The sequence below is a fragment of the Pundamilia nyererei genome, unplaced genomic scaffold (assembly GCF_000239375.1).
Source record: "Pundamilia nyererei isolate P.nyererei 1_Seehausen unplaced genomic scaffold, PunNye1.0 scaffold00011, whole genome shotgun sequence".
NCBI classification, from domain to species: Eukaryota; Metazoa; Chordata; class Actinopteri; order Cichliformes; family Cichlidae; genus Pundamilia; species Pundamilia nyererei.
Genome location: NW_005187412.1, coordinates 4,953,254 through 4,976,471, shown reverse-complemented (window position 1 = coordinate 4,976,471; position 23,218 = coordinate 4,953,254). Strand labels below are relative to the sequence as shown.

The 23,218-nt window shown below is 40.5% G+C and overlaps 1 protein-coding gene across 9 annotated transcripts; it reads left to right on the top strand.

Annotated features, from left to right (window-relative positions):
- The first annotated feature begins 362 nt into the window (after nt 1-362).
- LOC102199226 (CTD small phosphatase-like protein 2-A) lies at nt 363-20,927 on the top strand. 9 transcript variants are annotated; one of them, XM_005724280.2, is made up of 14 exons: nt 8,029-8,083; nt 10,458-10,593; nt 15,416-15,603; nt 17,064-17,202; nt 17,293-17,442; nt 17,682-17,930; nt 18,054-18,150; nt 18,626-18,737; nt 18,828-18,914; nt 19,069-19,131; nt 19,229-19,308; nt 19,482-19,608; nt 20,503-20,598; nt 20,711-20,927. In XM_005724280.2, the coding sequence occupies exons 2-14, from the start codon at nt 10,458-10,460 to the stop codon at nt 20,774-20,776; spliced, it is 1,590 nt and encodes a 529-aa protein (XP_005724337.1). In that variant the 5' UTR covers nt 8,029-8,083; the 3' UTR covers nt 20,777-20,927. The 9 variants fall into 9 exon arrangements, with proteins under 9 accessions (XP_005724339.1, XP_005724343.1, XP_005724338.1 ...); XM_005724279.2 differs by lacking the exon at nt 8,029-8,083 and adding an exon at nt 9,211-9,291; XM_005724278.2 differs by lacking the exon at nt 8,029-8,083 and adding an exon at nt 9,211-9,372.
- The last annotated feature ends 2,291 nt before the right edge of the window (nt 20,928-23,218 follow it).

Here is a 23,218-nt window from a genome sequence, read left to right as displayed (position 1 = left end):
GACTTTTGAGTTGTTGAGTAATAGAAATGTAGAAATTTCAATAATTTTCATCAGTTTATGGAGATTACATTTTTTATTTACTTTAATTGCGCAAAAAGGAAATATCGCACCGTCTTCTGTGTACTAAAGCCAGATCAATCACTCTTCAAGACCGCCCTGCTTCCGGTCATAACATATGTCCCTGTTTAGTGTTTTAAGGCAGGTTTAATCGCTTTTGTCATGTGGACAATGGTTTAACAGATAATGTAAAACACAAATATATAAAGTATAAACTAAAGTCTATAGCGTTCAGATGTGCTAAGAGTTATGAAAGAAATTTAAATACCAATGTAGACTTTTATTTTGAAACGCGCACGTCCGCTGGCAGCGAGCGGAAATTAAAGTGGCTGATTGCAACTTCATGCAGCGCAGACGTGATGTGTGGAAGGCAGTGAATCGTGGACAGTGTATAACAGAAACCCAGTATTCACAGTGGGTTTTTTAAGGTTTAATTGGCTGTATTACGAGATTCAAACCAGTCCTTCGTAATTAAAGACAATGTGTTTCTCTGACAGCAGCCGCTGGTGTTTTCGCGTCTACGGTTGCTAGCTAGCAGTTAATACGAGCTAACGTAACGTCGGGGTCAGAATTCAGGATCAGCAGTAGTCCTGTTTGACGGCGATTTTAGGGATTAGTGGAGTTCCAGACGTCTGTGCGTCCGGTACTGCTCGATTTACCAGAGGGACACAAAATAATTAGCTAAAGGCTAACGTTGTACAGCTAGCTTATATGGTTTATAGCATTCCTCAGTGCCACGGCGCCGTCGTGTCCACGTCTCGTCTGCCAGCTGAGCTAGGCCACGTCCCTGCGGGCGTATTTCACTTGCTAACATTGGACGGATTGCAGTGAAGATGCCTAGTGAGCGGAAGGAGGAAGGAGAGCAAAGATCACTAGAAATGTGAAGGTCCTTTAGCGTTCATGACTGTCTGTTAAACGTCTGGACTTCCGAGCGCTTGCCGCATATACACGGCATGTCACGTAGACGGATGTGTTTCACACCGGGAGAATAGTCTTCACTGAGCTCGTTGGGTTGCAGTAACAACCTGAAATATCGTTAGACTTTGTTTGGGAAATGGTTGGGTTTGGCGCAAACCGACGGGGAGGTCGCCTCCCGTCCTTCATCTTCATCTTCTTGATGGTGATCATCGTCGTGCTGTCTTTCAACTACTGGACAGTGTCCAACAAGCACGGCCGCTTGCTGGATGAGCTGGCGGAGGTGCAGACGCAGGTGAAGCGCACGGACGCGGCGCGGAGCCGGCTGGAGAAGCGGAACTCGGAGCTGATGGTGCAGGTGGACACGCACAGGAAACAGATCGACCAGAAGGATGGGGACTACAGCGTCCTGGAGAGCAAGCTCCAGGCCAAGGATGCTCTCATTAAAAAGTGCACAGATGAAAAGGTACATTTCTCTTTTTGCCTTTGTCTTGGTTTGATCGAGTTAAGTGTCGTTTTTACTGAAATTTAACATTGCAGGTCACGCAAGGTATTAGAGCAGATAAAACATTTCCTGGGTACGGCACAGCATCTATACAGAACCAAGCTTATTCGTCTTTGACCGAGTGTCACTGTAATAATTATGTGTGTTTGGGGGCAAGACTGACTCACTCATTTTTTTTAACCTAGAGGTGGGTGTCATGTTCTCAGGAAAAGCAAACAGGAATGACAAGAAGGTTCTTCATTACACCAAATCGGGGGTGTATGGACAAGTATTACTTGTAATACAAGTAGGAAAGGACAATATTTAGCCTCAGTCATATCACCATGTCTAATTTCACCACCTTATCTCATTGTTGTGCTGTAATCTCAGCACTTTATATCAGAAAGTGCAAATATCTTATGTACTTAAGAGAGGTGAGGCAGGCTGTCTTGAGTATGAGCCACATAGTTTCATCTTTCTCGATTGCTTTCACCTGAATATTTCTCCACCAAGAATATCTTGTTAGAAATTAACAGCTGACAGCTTCCTGAATCAAAAGGGTGTTTATAGGCCTCTTAAACTGTGGTTTTGTAGGTGATTTTCAATTATTTTGTTATTTGAGATGTATTATGTGATGCAGGCTTTGGAGCATACACTGGTGATGTGGTGTGTGCTGTTGGTCCAACTTCAGAGGTGCTTGTGCTAGACAGAGCAGTGTTTCATTCATCTAGAAACAATTCATTTGTGCTCGATTATTTTGGTTTGCACTGTTAATTGTTAGATTTCACTACATTGCTGCCAACTATCTTCCGGTGCATAACAGGGGAAATTACATTCACAAAAGAAAGCAAATTGAATTCAACTTTATTATGTTGTTTCTGTTGCTGATTTGCTCTTTCATTCTATCAGCACATTATTACACGTCTGTGGGGGCATTTATGTATTCACTGTGAAAGGCACATCAAAGCGCGCCACATGGACATTCCCACTTCTTGTCCTGCACAGTTACCCAGCCAGTATTTCACTGGCTTTTATGTCCCAGCACCTTCTGAACTTTTGGTCCGAGTCCAGCCGCCCTGGGTGTGTAATTTGCATCCAGTCTGGCTCGGTTTGATGTTTTTCAAAAGCAAAAGCTTAAAATTGTTTAGCTTATGTTTATCCAGTGTGGATTGTCGCTCTCTGGTTTGACCACAGACGGCAATAAAACAAATGCAGCATTCATTATTTTCAACTAATCGTTTTAACTTCATGCAACCTTATACAATAAAGCAACACATTTATTGCATAGTTACAAGTAAATCTGCAGGATTATCAGGTTGGGTAAGGTTGCGGGTAACATTGCCTTGCTTTGCTCAACATTTATTGATGAGCTGTCCTTAGCCACAACACACAAAACTTTCTCCCAACGTTTGGAGTCAGGTTACTGGTAAAATGTAATTGACCTGCAACATAATACTTATATGATACTTATAAAGGGCTATACATGAACACACTGGCTGAACACATTGTCTAAGCTCCCTTATTTCTTGACTAAATTCCAAGATCCGGCTCTGTGTTTCCTTATTCAGGATAAAGGTAGCCATTAAAGAGTGGTTGTTCTCCTCCTTTCTTCTGTCAACAGACCAACCTTGTTTCAACAGTCTGCCTCACATTGTGAGAAGTGTGTACCACAAAGAAAGTGACGGATAAGTCTGATAAGTGGCTTTCAAACAGTAGAGTCTATAGTTTTGTAAGTTAGGTGCAAGAATGAATTATGGAGCCTTATACTTTTCATTTAGTGTGACCATGTTGTTCTAAAGAGCCAGGCGGCACAGGGAGGCCATTACCCACTTATGAGCGTCTAACAAGCCTTAGTCTTAGAGCAGTTGACATTAATGCTGTATTTCCTGTCCAGTCTTATTGACCTCCTTCTGGCTCAGTCAGTCTGCCCAACTGTTTCAAGAGCTCGAATGCCTAACAATGACAAGTTTTTGGTAGAAAGGCAGATAAAGTATATCCATAAAAATCAGTACAAATCCCGTAGCTCTGCAAATTAATATTTTCAATATGTTGCTTCTATTATTTTCAGAAAATATGGCTAAATATTAATGACAAAATGGTGGGTACATGCATCCTAGTGAGCCTCCAAGATCTTTTTGATGCTTTGGAAAACCTTGCTGCCACCTCAGTTGTATTTATAGAAGTATAACTTCAACTTAACTATAGCTGCTGTTTTTACATTTCATGCTTTGAAATCCATATTTGTAATCTAGTGGGACAGAAAAAATGTAGCTTTTGGGTGTCACTGTGATGTCCAAAGCCTCAAGTTTCCTTCCTTCCCCCTGCTTAACTTTCTTGTTTGGTATTTTACTGCTCTTCATGAGTTTTTGCATGCCATTTATTTTACTAGAACACAAAATAAAGCGCAGCCAGAAGCTTCAGGGTAATAGAGAGACTTTTAAGTTTCACATCATTAATGTTTATTGCGTAGCTGTATTGGATTTTATTATGGTTTACCTGGTGGCAAAGTGTAAATAAAAAAAGCCAAAACCAAAAAGGAAAAAAAACTCATAAACTAGCAATAAATGAGCTTTCAGTTTGTGTGCTGGTGCTTTTTTCTTTTCTGTGAAATAAATCCTGAAACATTTTGTAGATTGAGATCACAGAACAGGCGTTGGATCAGTATCGCATGACTCAGAGTACTGGAATAAAGAAAAGGGTTGTACTGACTGCAACCAGTTTTCACTATGAAGCATAACAGGATTAACCTGTTCCCCTCTTTTCATTCGTGCAGCTGTCTGATAATGCAGGAACCTAAACTGGTTTTATCTTTACCATAACTAATACATGTTTTTTTTTCTTTCTTTTAATGTTGCAGATGAAGCTGCAGGATGATGTCACAGCCCAAATGACAGAAATTCAAAGGCTTAAAGGTAAGACTTCAGCCTGTGTTGGCCAACAGAGGGCACTCTGGCAATTCCTTTAACACAGAATATGTAACATACAAAGCAATTTCATATAGCAGTACAAGTCTTTCAATAAACCTCTTCAAAATGTTTGTTTTTGTGTGTCTGTTATTACAAACAGAGCAGCTAAGGGAGCTCAAGCAAGAGTTCATGAAGCAGGAAGAGCAGCTAAGAGAAGTGAAGAAAAATAACACTAACTTGGAAAGAAAACTGGAATATGAAAGGTATGTTAGTTCTTTACATGTGCCTGAGTCTTAGATATACCCATATTCGAGGAACTGTGAGCTCTCAGAGATTAAGGCTGCACAATTAGTCTATCACAATTTTGGTTTTCCACAATTAAATGAAGATAATTAAACGATATTGAACATGCATGCTACACCAACAGAACGCACAGAAAAAAATCTAATCAGGCACTTCGTAAATCACTGCCTGATGATGTGCCCAGCATGTGCCAATCACAGCTTTCCCCTGCACCGCACAGCATGACGTTTCCTCATTCTATTTGACCGTACTTATGTGGTACAGATAAGACCATCAGAGCAGAAATCAAAAGTGTGGCACAGCAGGAAGTGAAGTGGTTGCTCTTCCAAGCAGATTATTACCCACTGTTTGGAAGTACTTTGGATTTAGGGCAAGTGATGTTAACCAAGAACAAATTCAACAAGTGCTGTAAAATTGCGTCTGCATGGCAAAGCAGTGCGACTAACTTGTGCTGCAGTTTGAGGTGTGTTTTTTGTGTGTTTGCTTAATTGACGCATCAAGGCCAAGCAAAACAGTGTAGTGTTTGCTAACATGAATCGTCAAATTCTCACATCCACAAAAGCGAGCTTGTACAGTGTGTCCGTCCAGCTCACAAGGATTCACTGAAATTACCTAGAGGCAACACTCCATTTGGCCAAACACAGTTATCCAGTAGACAAAGTGAGTTTAATTTAAAAAAAAAAAAAAAAGGGATAATGGTCAACTTACTGGACAAAAGATATCTTATCCCTTTGTGCTATAATTTTTGCAAAAATGGCGCTGTCTGCAAGAAATCTCAGGAAATTATAGAGGGATTGTACAGCTTTCAAGTAACTGGCTACATGCCTATCATGCAGGTATCATGAATGGAGTGAAATGCTATATTTGCTATATTTTGCTTCTAGAAGTTACACATACAATAGTGGAATAAACACATTATTTGTCTGCAAAGGTTTATTATCAGGAGTGTAGCGCAGTGTAAAATAGAGAAAAGCAACTGTTGATTTGATTTTGTTTTATAGTTTCTTTATGTATAAAATTGAAAAAATTCCTTATTGTGCAGATGAAACTGAATGAATACATGTTAACTAGTTTACAGTGTGGACGCCAGATTGCACAACTGAAAGATGAGTATGAAGAAGCAAAAAAGACTCTGGAGGAAGAAACACTAAAGCTAAGACAGGTTAGTCTGATTAATCTTAACAAAAAGGATAAGAGCTATTCTTGTGTTTCTTTAGTAAATGATGAAAAGTTTTGTCTGTGTGGCACATTGCATTTATTCACTACTTTTGGATCTTTAACACAGATGTATTTAAAATAGAAATGAATTGTCCTGTGTTTCTGTTCTCTAAGCTTTCCTGTTCATTAAACAGCTTTGTCTTTTCTGTAATCTCCTTTCCTTTTCAGAGTGCAGTGGATGGTCACAAGAATGTAGTGGGGGGTAGACATGCAGATACAGAGCCTGGTGTGGAGACGGCTGGAGAGCGCCATACAGTGGCCACTCACCGGCATGACAGACACTCCGATCTGAAAGGTAGAGTGATTAAGTTGAGCAACGCTGCTATCGTTTACTTTATGTTGCTTTCTACACGTTAAATGAAGATGTTGACTTTTAGGAGAAAATCATCAATAATAATTGCTCACATGGATCTTTTAATATTTTAATGTAAATAGTAGTTACCTCACGCTGTCTGGTTGTTAATCCTGTTAATATGCTGGCGCTTCACTCCCATTCCCTGTGCTGTGTTACAGAAGAGATGGGTAAGCCCGGCAGTGATGCTGGCATGCCTGGTATTGAAGACAGTGAGGTGGGAAAAATCGACGATGTGCAGTTTGGTAAGTAATGAATGTAAACTTTCAGAGATCAAGCTCAGCAAATTATTGATTTGAAAGAATTCTGTAGCTGTGTAATGACAAAAACATTTGGACTTTTTAATCGGTATAGGTATTGACAGACCATAATCAGCATTAGATTAGGCCTTAATATAAGTAAACATGTTAGTTAGATTTAAATTCACCTCATCACAGTTTCCATGAAGGAAGAAATTTGCTATACAGACTGAATCTGCTTTTCTTTTTTCTTTCTTACCTGCCTTTAAACTTGTTGACTCTGCTGTTTGGCTATTTTAACATGAGAGTCTAAAGGGAATGAGTCACTTCTGGAGTCAGCCTCAGGTGCCGCTTTGAGGAATTATGGTTCTTTTGTGGGCAGCATGGTGGTGTGATGGTTATAAACATTGCCTGATGGGTTTGAATCCATTAGCTGTCCGGAGCCTTTTTGTGTGAAGTTTGTATGTTCTCCCCTTGTCTGTGTGCATGTCCAGGTTACCCTTCCTTTTGCCCTATGGCAGCTGGGATGGGCTGCAGTGAAACTCCCAACTCTAAATTGGACAAGTGGAAGAAAATGGATGGATAGTTCTTTGGGTTTTCAACTTGGGTTTCATTTTTCAACCCCTCAAGGTTGCTTTTTAGTGAAATACAGTGAAACTGAATCTGTAACTAGAGAACAATAACTGACCCACATAGCTTACTTACTTACTGAATAGTGCATATAAAGTGAGGAAATCCTTCTCCCTTCTGTCACTGATTGTAACCCTACCCTTTTTTTCCCCTTTTTTTTAAAAAACAAAATCCTTGTGGCAAGTAGGTCACTGACCTTTCTCACATTGTCTTTGGCCTACAGGCTTGAAGAAACCAGCCATTACCCAGAAACACGACGAAGCCCCGGATATGGCCGTGGGAGCTGGTGCTGGACCTGGAGTCGGGGGAGCTGATGGTCCCGGAGGCCAGGGCATGTTGCTGGACCAGCCCGGACTCCAGCAGGACAGACTGGACGGCCGAGCCGTAGTGATTGCACCTCCAGGCATCAACAAACAGGGAGACAAATCAATAGTATTTGAAGAAGACAACAAAGTGGGTATCAAGGCAGATGAGCTGGGAGAACAGCAAAGGCAACTTCGAGGTGCAGTAACCACATCCATGTAACTGCTATTAATTTTAACAATGTTTATTTTGAGCCTTTAGGCATGGGATAATAATGTGACTACAGCTTATTATAGATTTTTAGCTTTTGGGTGGTTTGTCTTTTGCCACATCTAAACTGAAAGGGGAGAGAACTGTTATCCTGTTACATTATTTGTTTACAGTTCCTCCATTTGTAATGAGTTTTTCAAGTGATGTGTAACCTCTTTCAAAAGTTTGAGTGCTCCCTTAAAGAAGGCAAATATAGCTTTGAGAAAGCAGTACTGGGAACAACTGCGCCTGACGTTTGAAGTATTTGTTTTGTTTTTCTAATAATCAGTTCCCAGTGATGTCAGAGTTGAAGGTGAACACTTGAAGAGGATTCCTTTGCCCCCCAACCCTGCCCAGGTGCCCAATCCCATCCAGCCTCACCACGCCAAAGACCAAGTTCCAGCAGAACCAGTACACCACCGCCAAAGTGAGTTCCTCTAATAAACTCTGAAAAAGTGAACCCTGCTATTGGCAATGAGGGTAGTGATTATTTTCTTTTCTTTAACTCATTGATTGATTCCACTCAAGTACAATTATAGCATTTATGGTAAGTTAGTTCTGTTTATACTTTTCTGAATATCTAATAAGGCAGGGATTAAAATATAACTTACTGTGGTGTCATGTGTACAGTTTTTCCAGTTTCTAAGTCAGTGCATCCTCCTAAACATAACACATTTTCATGAAAGATGGGACTTCTAAGTATATAAGTCCTATCTGAACATGGTTAGGGCTGTCACAGAAGGGTCTCTTGCAGGGGGAGGGAGACAAATGACACACTTGGCTCCTCAATTTTCCTTTCCTGTTACCTCACTTCTGTTCTGCTCTACTGCGCTTTCTTCCTCCTTCTCTCTCTTTTTTAAAATGTTCAGTTCTTTTCTCTCTTTTACACTTCCATCTCATCATCTGCAGCCCTGCTGCTTAAAAAACCCACTAAGTTTTCATTTTGTTTTTCTTCTGCTCCGATCCTTCTAAATTTCAATTTAGTGTGATTTGTTTTTGCTGTCATCTCTGTTTACATTATCAGCTTACAGACTGCACAGCTCATCCCAATTCCCATCCCGATTCGAAATCTGTGAGGGTCTAGACAGGAACATAAGCAGTCTTATATGCTGGTGTGAAAGAAACTGCAGCAGTAAAAACTCATTTTTTTAGATTGATATATATATATATATAAAAAACACAACACACAGTTTGGGGGGGGCAATTTTTCAGATCTCGAGTTATTTTTCGAGTTAGTTTTCAGATCTCTCCAAAGAGGCCTCTTATTTGAAGCCACATTGGACCACACTACCGCCACCACATGCTGTCAATCTTGTGGTAGGCAAACTCTAATTTATAATACTGCATCCAAGACCACGATTGGCTTTTTTTTTTTTTCTCTTCAGAAGGCACCATGTATTTACCTCATCTTTCTCATCTTTTGTCATTCTCTTAATGCAACTACTTTTTCCTTCATGCATACATGATGCAGTATTTCCCCTCCCTATCTTCCTACAACTGCCTTCGCTTCCCTTCCGTCCTGATGAGGCCCTTCTCTGCCTCCTGCAGGCCGATTCTTTGATGAGAACGAGTCCCCAGTAGATCCGCAACACGGCTCTAAGCTGGCGGATTACAATGGGGATGATGGGAACGTGGGTGAGTATGAGGCTGACAAGCAGGCCGAGCTGGCCTACAATGAGGAAGAGGATGGTGATGGTGGGGAGGAAGACGTTCAAGGTGAGCCAGGCCGGGGGATTGGACTGTTTGTCCAGATGTTTATCCACCATTCCTCCTTGCTCCCTCCCTCCACCCCTGTCCTGCCAACCTGCTACATTAAGTAGCTCACAGCAACCCTGAGTTTGGTCTTTACGTCATCGTAAATACAGATATTTAAAAATATATAAATAAAAAATGTGGCAAAAATATCTGAGGATCAAAGCAGAACTGCTTTGTGTGCAATTCAGGAGAATTGCATATTTTTACTCAGCCCTATAACAGTCTTAATACCCTCTTATCTTTTGTAGAGGGAGAACTTGACCCAGGAACTTGCGGTTCTGTGAGAGTAATTGAGTGGTCATCTAGTGTTTTCTGTCCTGCCTATGTTTCGTTTTAGCTAAACCACCTGTCTGTGCCCACCAAACATCTGACCTACATCTAGCCCAGTAGATATATATATATATATATAGCTCACTGTGTTCCTGAATGTGTCTGTGTTCTCCTTGAAATATTGAAATGCATGTCCATGTTTTGTTTGTTTGTTTTTTTTATTGTTTGTTTTTCTCTCTTTGTTTTGATTGCCCTTTGGATTTTAAATGAAATTGCACTATTTCATACCGAAACTACAATAGTATTTTTAGGGAAATTGTGTTTTGTTTGAATCTATCAAAGGAAAAAATAATTTTATTTCTGATCTGGCAGTTCTGTGATTGGCTGTTTTTTCATTTGTCTTACATTTATCAGATACATATGCCATAACATGAAGTCTCTTATATATATACTTGCTATTTAAAGTTACCAACAGGAAAGCTAACATCCTAGAATGATGTGGGTTGAGTTTCTTCTAAAATGAACAATCTGTTGATATATTTCTTGTACATAAATCAGTGTTGCTGAAGGGAATCGGAGAGGGCTCTGGATATTACACAATTCACAGAAGGTTGACATCAACATCCTTTAAAGCTTAAAGTCAGCACTACGATGTTACATTATGGTGTCATCCTCATATACCGGAGATTATTCAGAACACGTAGTAAATTTTTCATCTATTTAATTGTGCATTCTCTAATATTTGTGTTTCTCTCTTCTTCTTTTTTTCCCTCTAGATGATGACGATCGAGATATGCAGGGAGATCGGGCTGTGGATTATGGGAAAAAAAGACATCAAGCCAACGACATTCTTTGAATGGAAACTCATACAATCGTATCTCATAAAAAACACATTCAGACCCATCTCCACAAGTGAGATTTCTCTTGACAAAAAAACATCAGTATGTCTAAGAACTTTTATAGGTTGCAATCTCAATGTCATGGACTATTTTGAAGAACAGACATTGCAGCTAATGAAGTAATTCTAAATAATGTAACATACTATGGAAAAAAACACACAAGGCATTTCTCCAAGCTGCTGTTAATTCGCTAATGGCTTTAAGTTATGACAGTAGAGATAATATACTGTACTTTGACTGTTGAGTATTTGATAACTGCACCGGCTCATGCCGGCCCTAATGACCCACATCTGAACTTCAAGGACAGACCATGTTTTGGTTTAGCTACTCTTCTTCTTCTCACTTTGCTGTTGCTTGGTACAAACTCTTCATCTGAGATGTTTATCAGAGACTAATTTGGCATTCTGCCTTTCTAACATAATCGTGGGACTCTTATATGGAAAACTTTTCTGTTTGTTTGTTTACAAGAGTGGGAATACATTACAAATGCCAAGGACTCTACTCATGGCCTGTTGAATCCGTTTCTTACTTTGACAGACTAAAAAGTGCTTTTCTTTTTTCTTTTTTTCTTAAATGATGCCATTGCATGCATTTGAAACTTTTTATTAATCAAATTGAGCAAAATACTCATGCTTAAGCAATACTTAGAACAATGTTGGTGTCCTACACAGTGTGATTAACCAAGCACATGTGGAGCTGACATACTGTACAAATGCTTCCATGAATGAGGTTTCTGTGAACATAAAATTAGTTCTGTTTGTGCAACCAGGAAAATTGATTTCTCATGGAAAGGCACAGTGAATGTAATTTTATTTTATTAAAGGTGATGCTTCATGTCATTTGTGACGGTACTTTAGAGTCAATGCAGATGCATAGGTTGTCATCCTTCTCAAAATAGTCGTGTTTTGCCTGGGTATCTGTAGTGCATCATATCCAGTGGGGTTTTGTGTTTATTTGTTTTATTTATTTGCTTATTTTGGTTGTTGCTTTGTATTTTACCGCTTGCAAATGATGACCACAAAGACGAGCAGTCCTTTACCTTTATGATCGCTGGCAGAAGAAACTGTTCGCGGCAGTGATCATTGCAGACTGGCTGGTGTTTTTGAGAGGTAAGGGGGTGTGTCTGTGTCCCATACGGGTATCTGCCTCGGAGAGACTGAGCAGAGGCGGGAAATGGCGCCTGGTAACACAACGGTGTGTCATTTTGAAGACAGTCCGTGAGTAGCTATAGAAGGAAAAACTCGGAACCGATCACAAAAACAAACCAGTGCCTCTGCTGTGATGGTTAATCAGCCTTGAGTCATCATCTCCAGCCACTGCGGATCACTGTAAAGTAAGTCGCTCACGCTAACCTACCCCGTTCATTTGACTTATTTACTCCTCATTTATGTAATAGTGGCTAACGACAAGATAGTTATTTTTCCCCTGTCCTGTGCACATCTATTTGCCAGAAGCTGATTTTTAAGAAGGCTCGGTTAGTTAACCCAGCGGTGCTAAGCTAGGTTATATAGCTAAGGACGGCTAAACATGGCCTACCACGGACCTGGCTAATTCCTGAACAACCTGATCTCACGTTTAGTTACATTTTATCTACTCAGTGTTATTACTAAATTGACTACGTTGTTACTAGTTCAACAGTCATATAGAATGTACCTACTCTTACCCAAATAAGGTAACAGATGTAACAATGCAGATTGTCGCCAGGTAAATCCTGCTAGCATCCTTTGAACCTAGCATCCAATTTGGCATTCCTCAGCTGAGTTCCGCCAGGGTGGCTCTTTACCACCGTGCTTTCCGTTTAATAGAATTCAAAGGGCGCTCAGTTAGACGTGTCCGTGTACCCCAGCAGACCGGTGCATCAGCTGCATTGTTGGTTAAATGTAGCGGTGATGGGATTAGCAGATAAAATAGCGCTACTGTTGGCTGTTTTGATTGACGATTCCGAGTTTCCGCTGACAAACATGAAGACAGTAACGCCGTTCGAGTGAACCCCTCCACCAAACTTTACGCCAGCTTGGATGACCTATGCTTTTTATTAAGTCGTCTTATTCATTTTTAACGTCATTCCGCTGAAGGTACGATGTCGCACTGGTTTGCAGACGGTAAGTTAGCCTGTTTGGGGGGTTTGGTTCGTTGAATATGCTAACGTTACTTTTAGCGACCAGAGTGCCAGGTCGCATAAACAATGCAACGTTACTTTCAGGCTGACGCAAAGCCTGACAGTATGATATCAAATTGCGTTAAAGCAGGATTGTGTAGTCAAGTTTGTTTGTTTTTTTTGTTTGGTTTTATTACGATGAACGAAGCATAATTTGACCTCTTGTACTTGGTTCAGTTGATTAGCTTTAGCTGCTCATTTAGCTGGGTATGGTCGGTTCATAACTGATCAAACATTTTCAAACGCCTGTTTTCTTGTCGCTAAGTGAAGTGGAAATAGTGTGAAATACGTCTAAATGTTAGTGGTTTTTGCCGGTTATGTTGTATGATTCATCTGTTCGTTAAGCAACTTAGCCAACCCTAGCCTCGGGGTAAATTTTGCAGAGCGGACGGGTTGTGCGAAGGGCCTCACTCGTTTTTCCAGTGTGTTTTCAGGGCTAGCGGCTAGCTTGCTCATACAATCTCAGCTGCATGCATGTTCCTATTTCCCGCTCTCTTGCTGTGTGCATGATTCTCGGTCAGTGGCTGATTTCCTTGGTGAAGCACACATTTAGTGCATGCTGTGCTTGAAAGGTAGACCTTTAGTAGCTTTGCTGTTGCCGTCTTGAGCTTTAGTGGGGTTTGATCGTACAGCAATTAAAACAAGCACTTAAATGATTCTTTATTTAGCAGCAACTCGAAAGTCCGGTATGCTGCGCACATTCCCGTGAAATGCACAAGAAAGAAAGGCATGACTACACAAAGTAATGGACATAACTGTGTTCCTTCATTTCTAGAAAAACCCCTATGCAAAGTGAACGCGTAAAGATGACATATTTCTACTCATAACACTTTGTAATTAGGAGAACAGCGGTGTCAGAAGTTGTCGTTCTTTGCTAAACACATTACCATAACAAAAACAAGTAGTGACAGTCTGCAAAGATTAAAGGTAACCGCTGGGATATTGGAATCAATAATACTTGATACTGCAGGCTATAATGGCATATCGATCACTTAAACAAAAACCAGTGTGAGCTTCACCATTATTTTGAGTGTTTCCACTGTAATGTAGAGGAAACAAGAATACATTAAACCAGTGGGCAGAATAGTATCAAAAGTAAAGTTTTAGTTATTGTTTTCTAAGATTTAACAAGTAGTATGTGCTAACATAATTGATATTTTATATATTAAGGGCTGTGTAAGGAGTGCTGTGGTGGATTATCTACAATGTCAGTTATTTTGGAGCGTTTAAAAGTTTAAGAAAAATGAGTATAACAAAGAAACTCGTATGGTTTAAAAAAGCTAAATACAAGATTTGATAACGATATTTCAACAAAAAAAAAAGCTAGCTGAATAAAGGTAGCAGGTAGACGCATTTTAATCCTAGACATTTTTTCTTGTATACTTTTGTGAAATCATAAAACTCACTGAGAAGGGAAACCTGAAATTGTTTAATAAAGAAGCTTTTATTTTGTGATCTTATTTTAGTACAGTGTAAGTGTTTGTGCCAAGATGATGGAAATGCGGTGTTCTATAAAGTAAAACAGGATATTTCAGGAGAATTAAAGTGCACAAGTAGACTAAAATAATCTTCTTTTTAACTCTCAAAAGCATACACATACAGTTTAAAATGTTCTAAAACTGGATTAAATTAGCAGGTTTATTACAAAATCTCTCCTCATGGCCTTATTTACATTTTTATTTTATTTTTTTTCCCCAACAGCCCCCTCAAATGAGAAACTTTTTTTTAAACTATTTTCTTAAGGAAACCTATGTATAATAAATCATAGACTGCATCCTTCCCTTACGAGTACAGTTACAGTGAAGTAATGACACTGTCTTCACTTGCTAAGTTATTTGATACTTGGAGCAGCCGCAGCTTTCAGGCACACTGTCAGCATGCACGCTCCTGGTGATGTTTATTTTTTTAAGTATTTTTTTTTTTCACTCCCCTGTATGTGGGATTGGGCAACAGCGTGCACACTTGTGGCATGTTCATGGATACGCCCCTGTGTAAATGTGAAGCAGATGTAGGGAAGTACATTTACAGTATGTGAGATGTGTACTGTATCCAATGAGAAGGTGTGTGTGTGTGGACTGCTGCTGGATATGTCTGGACACATTTTTAGTTGCGTAACCACAAAGGCCAGGCATGCTTGACAGTTTTTGTTCACTGTGAATTGTTTTTAAGTTTTCTGCAAAGGTTGGCGAGGACAGTGCTAAATCACTCAACGAAATATCTGTAGTTCCCTCAGATTTTGTTTATATTTACGTATCGTTATTCAGCTTATGTCTAACACGGGCTCGCCTTTAACATTAATCTTACAAGCACACTCGAGTGGGAGTGTTTGAGTATATGTACAGTAAGATCCTGGGTAACTTTTTTTTTTTCCATTAGTGGTACAAATGAAAGTAAAGCCAGCTGTTGTTGCTGGATCCACTGATGTAAGTGAAACGGGATCTTGAATGCATCCAGATGTTGGTAGAAAATTCACCAGTGTTACTCCTCTGCACACAGATGCAACCCGTTGACTCACCCATTTTAAAAGTTAATGCATTCGAGACTGCTAGAACAACTTGTTTGTACTCATTACCAACTGAACGTTTGCTTAAATCTGTTGTCTCTACTGTACAGCCATAATGATTTCCTCTGTCTCTTCCTGTATTTGCTCTTTTTTTGTTTCCTTTTTCTGAAACAGCCTTACATGTGACTGCTAAAACAATGAGGCTGAGAATGCGTAAGGCGTCTCAGCAACCGAACCCCACTCTGGCAAGCCGCCCATCCCGAACCAAGCGGAGGCATTCAGAAGTAGAAGAGGACACTCCTACTACTGGGAGAGGATTGTTCTCCACCATCAAGAAGTTCATCAGAGGAAATGCTGTAAAGGTAACCTCTTCCAAGCTCGCATCACCCAGTCTGTGAGCAGTAAAAATAAAAATTTGTAGGCAGAGAAGTTATTCTCCTGCTTTCTTTTTTTTTTAGCTGTTAAAGAGATGAAAATTTTTTGGGCGCATATGTTAAACACTGCTTTAAAAACCAATGCGCTATCAATGTCTCTAAGTTTAACACAGTGTTTCTTGGTGGAGAGTGTCATGTTTCCCAGGAAATGTCTGGTGGAATGCAGCAGCTTGTCTGAGAACTCGGGCTCTGGTCTAATTTTAGCTTCTGGCTCACAGAGTTGGTGTGCAAGGACAGGAGGTGGTAACAAGTGGAAAAGTCAACTCTGCTTAGAGACGTTTGTCCTATGAAAAGACATATGGCCATTTTGATAATCACACTATACATTCTAGGTTTCTCCCTGCAGTTTCCTATGAAGTCCCAAAAGGTGTTTTATTTTTGTTGTTTTGTTTTTGCCCTGTCTCTATAAATATGTTTTTAACTCCTTATTGGGGGGGGAGCTTAATTTAGATTCTGACCTTTATGACAATACACTGTGTCATGCAGATATTTTTGTAGGTTCAGTGGAAGCACAATGAGAGTTTGCATTTGAGAGATATGGGGGGGGGGGGGAAACAAAAGAAATATCATTTAGCTTTTTCTTTGTTGTTCATGTGTCAGGGTTACTGTGCATGTAAACGGTGGATCCACATTCAGTAAAAGTTGGGCGTTTGAATCACCTTATGCTTCAGTGACATTATTAAATATGCTTAAATGGCACCACCAGATAACAAAAATGACAGACTGTAGCTGGTAATGGGTGCCAAAAATATCTCTACATAAAGAAAAAGGCTCTTCTGTGTTTGATGCCTGATGAGCCTGTTATACTCTTTGCATGTTATATGCCAAGTGCGAGAACTCGGTACTGATTATACCAGCACCGTCTACGAATGCTTGCTGCAGTATTTAAAGCGGAGACCAGTGTTTTTGTTTATTTAGGGGTGTTTTTGGGGGGGGGGTGGCATGGTTGTGTTGCAATGTTGCAACATCCCCTTCTGTGTAATCTGTCAGTCGCTGAGCTTATGTAATGGTGCATCCTTAAACTGGTGGTTAAAAACAAACAAACAAAACAACCAAAATTTGGAGATGCGTGGCCGGCCGAATCTGCACCAGAACGTGACTTGCAGCAGCAGATGTGGCATCACTTTTGGCGTGCAGGGCAGTTTACAAGGGCGAGAATAACTGGTCTAATGGACCGGTTAGTCAGTCTATATAGTAGATGTGTCTGATGGTCTAATCTAGAACGGTCATTCTGAACCATCAACAAAAGATTTTTCCCTTCTCTCTCATGGTTGTGAAATGTTTAGAGGTCTCAACTGAACAGAGATAAATCTGTTTGCCTTTTATTTAATTACAGTTGCACTCATTATAACTTACACAACTCCTGTAATGGTGTGTTGTCTTGTCAGGTTCAGGAGGAAACCCCAGCAAAGAAGACACGCCTCCACTGTGATGTGGACAACAACCTGATCACCTCTACACCCACAGACCCCAACACACCCAGGAGGAATATAAGCAGAGTTGGCAGGAGAGGATCCGTCAATGGACGTGAGTAACTCACATAAACAAGATTAGTTATTATTTAGTTCTGTTTTCTCTGCTAACACTGTTGACCGTGTCCCCTCTCCTCCTCTGCAGAGGCAACCAATCACGACAGGAGTAAAGAGAAGCCCAATGGTAGTCTGGAGGAGACGACAGCCGTTGAGGTGACCACCAGCCCTCCCAGAACGACCCTTCTCGGGACCATCTTCTCCCCCGTTTTCAACTTCTTCTCACCAGCTAAGAATGGTAAGTGGAGTCCAAAGTAGTCGGGGTTGTGCTTTCAATTGTAAACAGAAACCACGTTTTATCTTTTTATTACTAACTTTAAAGTCAAACAATCTAACATAAGCTGCTTTTTGACAATAATCAGCCCCTCTTCCAGTTGTTTTGGACTGCAAGTTAGGATGAAGATGCATTTCTTGTTAGTTAGTTCAGAATGGCACCATCTTAAATTTTTCTTCTTTCCATTTTTTTTTTTTTTTCAGCCTCTTCCGGCTCGGACTCTCCAGACCAAGCATTAGAAGCTGAGGAGATAGTCAAGCAGCTGGACATTGAGCAAGCTGTGGAGACGCCCACCAGCACTGCTACATCCACGCAGGAACTGTGCGTCACCACCAACTACTACTCGAGCGTCTCACAGCTCCCACCTCTGCGACCGCCACACATCCTCGAGGCTTCTCCCACAACCGAAGAAGGAGAGCTGGATACGGATGCTGACCTCCCCCCTCTCACAGGTAGATACCACAGCTGAGAAAACATAGTAACAATGAAGGTGGTGGCAACTGATTGCTCTTCTTGTGATGCTGATTTATGGTCTTGATTCTAATATTTTTAAAATACTGTTGTTGCGCTCCAAGCTCCAGGCACCAGTCCAGATATGGCACATGTGGACACCCTTCCAGCTACAGTACCACCAGAGGCATCCTACGAGGAAGACTGGGAAGTGTTTGACCCGTAAGTTTAAAGGCTTGCTACACTTCACTGAACCGTTTCCACAACAAAAACACTACAGTGATTATTTCAGCTTAATCAAGCATGTGGACAGGCAGACAAATTGGGGATAAAGGCTAATGTTTCTTTTTTTATATTGTTGAAAGACCTTTGATTGAACTAAGTAGAATCAAAGTGAAGAGACATGACACTCAGACCACCAACCTGACACCCTTATGTACAGAAGTACCTCACTTATATAGTCTTACTGTCCTATTTTTAGGAAAAAAAACTCAATTAGGAGCATGGTCAGTCACACAAGGCTTTTAATTTTATTGTCTGCAGACTCCAATGGTAGTCATTAAAAATGCGATAAGTAAAACATTTTGGCTATTGAATCTAAGCAGACTCGAGTTTTAAGTTAAACTCTTTTTTTAAATGGTTTCCAACTTACTGTGAATGTTGTGGCATTTACTGATGAGTCTGTTTTGGTGTGTAGGTACTTCTTCATTAAGCACGTCCCTCCACTGACAGAGGAGCAGCTCACTCGTAAGCCAGCCCTTCCCTTGAAGACGCGCAGCACACCTGAGTTCTCTCTCGTCCTAGACCTGGTCAGCAACACTTTTTTCAAATTAATGAATCTCTCTGGAAAACTTTATACGCCTCCAAAGACTCAAGACATTTTTCTGTGTGTCGATTAGGATGAAACTCTGGTGCACTGCAGTTTAAATGAGCTGGAGGACGCAGCACTTACCTTCCCTGTCCTCTTTCAGGATGTCATTTATCAGGTATGTCTTGTTTTATTATTATTTTTTTCTTTCTTCACGTTGCCACTAGAGGGGGCCATATTCATGTCTCTAAAAAGCCTCAAAGGACAAATTTTTCTTATGGGATCATATTTTCATTCGAAATGATCACTGACCATTAAACTGTCCTGTGCAGGTGTATGTGCGCCTGAGGCCATTCTTTAGAGAGTTTCTGGAACGCATGTCTCAAATATATGAGGTAATTACAAGCTGGTTCTTTCTCTTAATTATTTCTAAATGCTTGAAGATGAGGATTTAAAGTTGAAGATTTTTGAACTCTTTGTTCTCTTTTCTAGATCATCCTCTTTACAGCCTCTAAAAAGGTGTATGCAGACAAACTGCTCAACATCTTGGATCCTAAAAAGCAGCTTGTGAGGTATGTTGAGCTTTATTAGCTGGTTATTGGTGCACAAGAAACTTTAAAGCAAATTTTATGCAGAGCGAATCAAGAGTAGAGCTCATAAAGCAGATGTTTAACTGTTTACTAATTACTAATTTTGCTAACTTTGTCTCACCCCCCCCTCCTTTCTTCGCCCACTGTGACTGCAGGCACAGGTTGTTTCGTGAGCATTGTGTCTGTGTCCAGGGAAACTACATCAAGGATCTCAACATTTTGGGAAGAGATCTCTCAAAGACCATCATTATTGACAATTCACCACAAGCCTTTGCATATCAGGTGAGACACCAACACCTGATATGCAGGTGTTGCCTGGCTATCAGCAAGCATCAGAGATTCTGACAATGAGTAGAATAATGAAAAAATGTTTTGGGTTTTCATTCGTTTGTCCCTCTACTATGAATTGGATATTACTGGGATTTATTCCTGAATATTTAGCACAAAAATCCACTTGAACACAAGTGATAGTTGAACAAAATTTCAAATATGGCTCAACACTAAATGTCAATGTCTTTTTTTGGTACATCACTTGAAACGTGTCTAATACAGTGAAATTGACAGTTTGTATCAAAAAGGGCACATAATGTTCCTCCAACGCCCCTTTTTAGATCAGGTTTAATGCCAGAATTCAGGAACAGAAGCTATATAGATAGATAGTAACTCCCCAAGCAGAGGATAGAAGGGTGAAGTGACATTACTAGATTAGACAGTGAACTGTTACAGCTACCACTTTTGACTGCTCTGTTTTGGGATAAACACAGCTGATCATCCTGCAGCTAGTGGTATCCTTAGCAGCATCTTGTCAGCGCCAACCGTGTGCATGTCCTTCTTCACTACATCCATGAATCTTCTCTGTGGTTCCTCTTTTCCTCCTGTGTGTCAGCTCCATATTCAACATCTTTTATCCAGTATATCTGCTTTCCCCCTAATCATATATCCAAACCGTCTCAGGTTTGCTTCTCTCTTTGTCTCCAAACAGCTCAACCTGAGCTCTACTTGTTTCTAATCCTGCCTATTCTGGTCATTCAGATTGGTGCACATCTGTTATAGGGAGAAAGCACCACCCACCCCACTTAAGATCTTCAGCTACTTCAAACACAGCAGAACAGCAGATCTTTTCTTCTTTGGTCACAGTTTAATTAAATAGATTTTTTTTTTCTTTGGTCTCTGCAGTTGTCCAATGGGATTCCCATAGAGAGCTGGTTCATGGACAAGAATGACAATGAGCTTTTGAAGCTGGTGCCCTTCCTTGAGAAGTTGGTTGAGATGGTAAGCTGTCCTGTCTTTCATTTACTCTTGTAGGATCAACTACATCAGCAATAAGAGTAACTTGACCATGTGAGTAAACTTAATCTAATCCCCCCACCCCTTCGACTTGCAGAATGAGGATGTGCGGCCGCACGTTCGGGAACGGTTCCGGCTTCACGACCTTTTACCCCCCGATTGAAGCCAACCACAAACTCTCGAAATGGGGACAACATGAAAAGACTGAGAACAACACGTGCGTGTAAAAAGCCTCTCTTTGGATTACAAACTACAACATTGCCATTACTTTAAAAAAAAAAAAGAAAAAAAATTAGCCTTTTTTTTTTGGTTTTGTTTTTAAATTCACCATTGCTTTAACAAGAAAAAAAAAGAGAACTTCAAAAGAAAACCTTTTTAAAAGATCTGGGTGAGATTTTCTAAAAATCGTAAGCGCATAGATGAAATTACACACTATGGACAAGCCCAGGTCGTCGACACTTTTTAAGCGACTCTTCAGCTGTGGAGCCAGATATCAGCTCCACACTAAATTCTGAAGTCTTGGTGCTGGTTTAGTGGATATGAAAACAACACCTGGTAAAGAGGAACTCCACCTTGCCCGACCGCAGTCCAACCCTCTGGTGCTCACGCTGTCAGTACTGACGATACGACACTCTGTGGCTACAGACCATTTTTAACAGGAGTGACTGGCCTGTAAATCAATCTGTGCATGTGTGTATGTTTACTCCTAGCCACACACACTCACTGATTCGGTGTATGGGCAAGCCTAAAAACTGTAGCCTTGAAAGTCATATGCATTCCTTTGTAGCTTCGTCAACTTTCTGTTGTTGGTTGCAGTTTTTTTTGGTTTTTTTTGCGCTTTCTGGTAAAACTGGTGTTTTGTTTTTTGTTTTTAAAGATGGGGTTTAAAAGAAAAATTTCATTTCTGTTTGTAAGATACGAGATTTTAAAAGGGTCATGTAAGTTTCATTGTTAACCATTTCCCCATATAGGAGAACCTGTAAATGACAGTCCGCTGCATAGTCAAATAAAATGGAATAAATCCAGGACTTTATAGCTTGTTCTCATTCTGAGGTTTAAATGAATGTGTTGGCTTCACACGTGGACACAACATGGCTCTTTGATTTAAATGTTAAGGATCTTTTGACCTGTAAATCTGACACATTGTAATGATTTAAGGGCATTCATTCTCAAAGTGATGTGTCACCGTTAACTCCTCGTTTTAATAGCAGTTCGTCATTCGTGTGTAATCAGTATTGTCTCCGGCTCCTGAGCAAGTATTCTCGCTAAAACCTCGATCGGTTTCTTTTAATTGTCACGTGTAACTTGATGGCTATATCAGTAGCATTATGACTAATGTAGCGCACCTCTGCCAGTGTGTCATAAAGTCTACCTGTGGCAGAAGTCAATGGCCAGACCGTGTACCAGCTATACCTGGCACCAGCAGCATACTGTTACTGTCAGCTTCACCGTCTGCCCCTCTGCCTGTTTCACATGTTTTTCGTAGTATTTTTAAGCGTTTGTTCTTTGTTTTTAGCCGTTAAAAGGATTGTTTAAGAATGGTAACTAAATGAATGTGTTTTTGGTTTGTTTTTTATTTGTTTTGTTTTTTTCCCCAGCATAATTTATTGATGATGAGACGCACAGTAGGGTGAAGTGTTGTCCGTGTTTTGGCCACCGTACAAGCCTAAACTTGGGAGGTCACGGAAACTCGGATGCCCGTCGCTAATACAAGCCTGTGACGGTGTGGCAACGTTTTCTTTAGATTTTGTTGGAATCTTAAGTGCATTTTATGTTACAGCGAACGTGTGTGTGTGTGTGTGTGTTGCCTGTATAGTGCCATACAATACAAGTTCCTCCTCGTGGCTTTTCTCCCATGCTCCAACCCATAAAATACTTCACTGGAAAGAGACAATCAAACCTCCAAGCTTTGCTGATGCTGAAACATGGAGATACCCACCCTTTGACAATTTATTAATTTTCTTCTTCTTTTTCCTTGCCGATAGTGTGCAGTATATATATCGTGTACTGTGATGCCATTTGAGTCGTGCCCCCATGTGGAAATTGGCTAGGTTGAATCCTACTCTTCCCAAACAATCCCTGCTGCTCACGGTTGTTTTTTGTTTGTTTTTGCCTTTCTTGCCGCAAGTAAATTGCTCTCCAGAACTTAAAAATCAGCTTGTATTCAAGTTACATTGTTAAAAGCCACAACGGTGTTTGCTCAGACACAACGTAATGAGTACACATGTACACAGACTATGAATGTAACGTGTACGTGGGCTGAAGGCTCAAGTGTCTTTCTATGATTCCACGCTGTTTTCGGTCCCCATTCAGAGTCAAAAGTAATGTGCTTGGAATAGGGGACCGGTCTCGAGATCCCACCGTGGTAGCCCAGCTCCCCATCCACCCAATGATCTCTCACCATCCTGACCATCTTCTGTTATGCAAGCCTCACTCTGTGTGGTGCGATGCGCTCAATCTCGTCACTGGGCTGTGCGATTATGTAAAATTGTCAGTCATGGCTTTTATTCTGAAGGGTCAACAGGAGGCATTGGATACATTTCATCCAACTCATTTTTATGTGCATTACCAGTTTATTGTACACTGAGTGTTGTACAATACATGC

What these genes read in the sequence shown, in the direction of transcription:
- LOC102199226 (XM_005724278.2), top strand. Translation starts at nt 9,271, where the DNA reads ATGGGGATGATGGGAACGTGGGTGAGTATGAGGCTGACAAGCAGGCCG. An exon ending in TGGGGAGGAAGACGTTCAAG is followed by an intron (nt 9,373 to 10,457) that starts GTGAGCCAGGCC and finishes TTTTCCCTCTAG; the next exon opens with ATGATGACGATCGAGATATG. An exon ending in ATTCAGACCCATCTCCACAA is followed by an intron (nt 10,594 to 15,415) that starts GTGAGATTTCTC and finishes TTTCTGAAACAG; the next exon opens with CCTTACATGTGACTGCTAAA.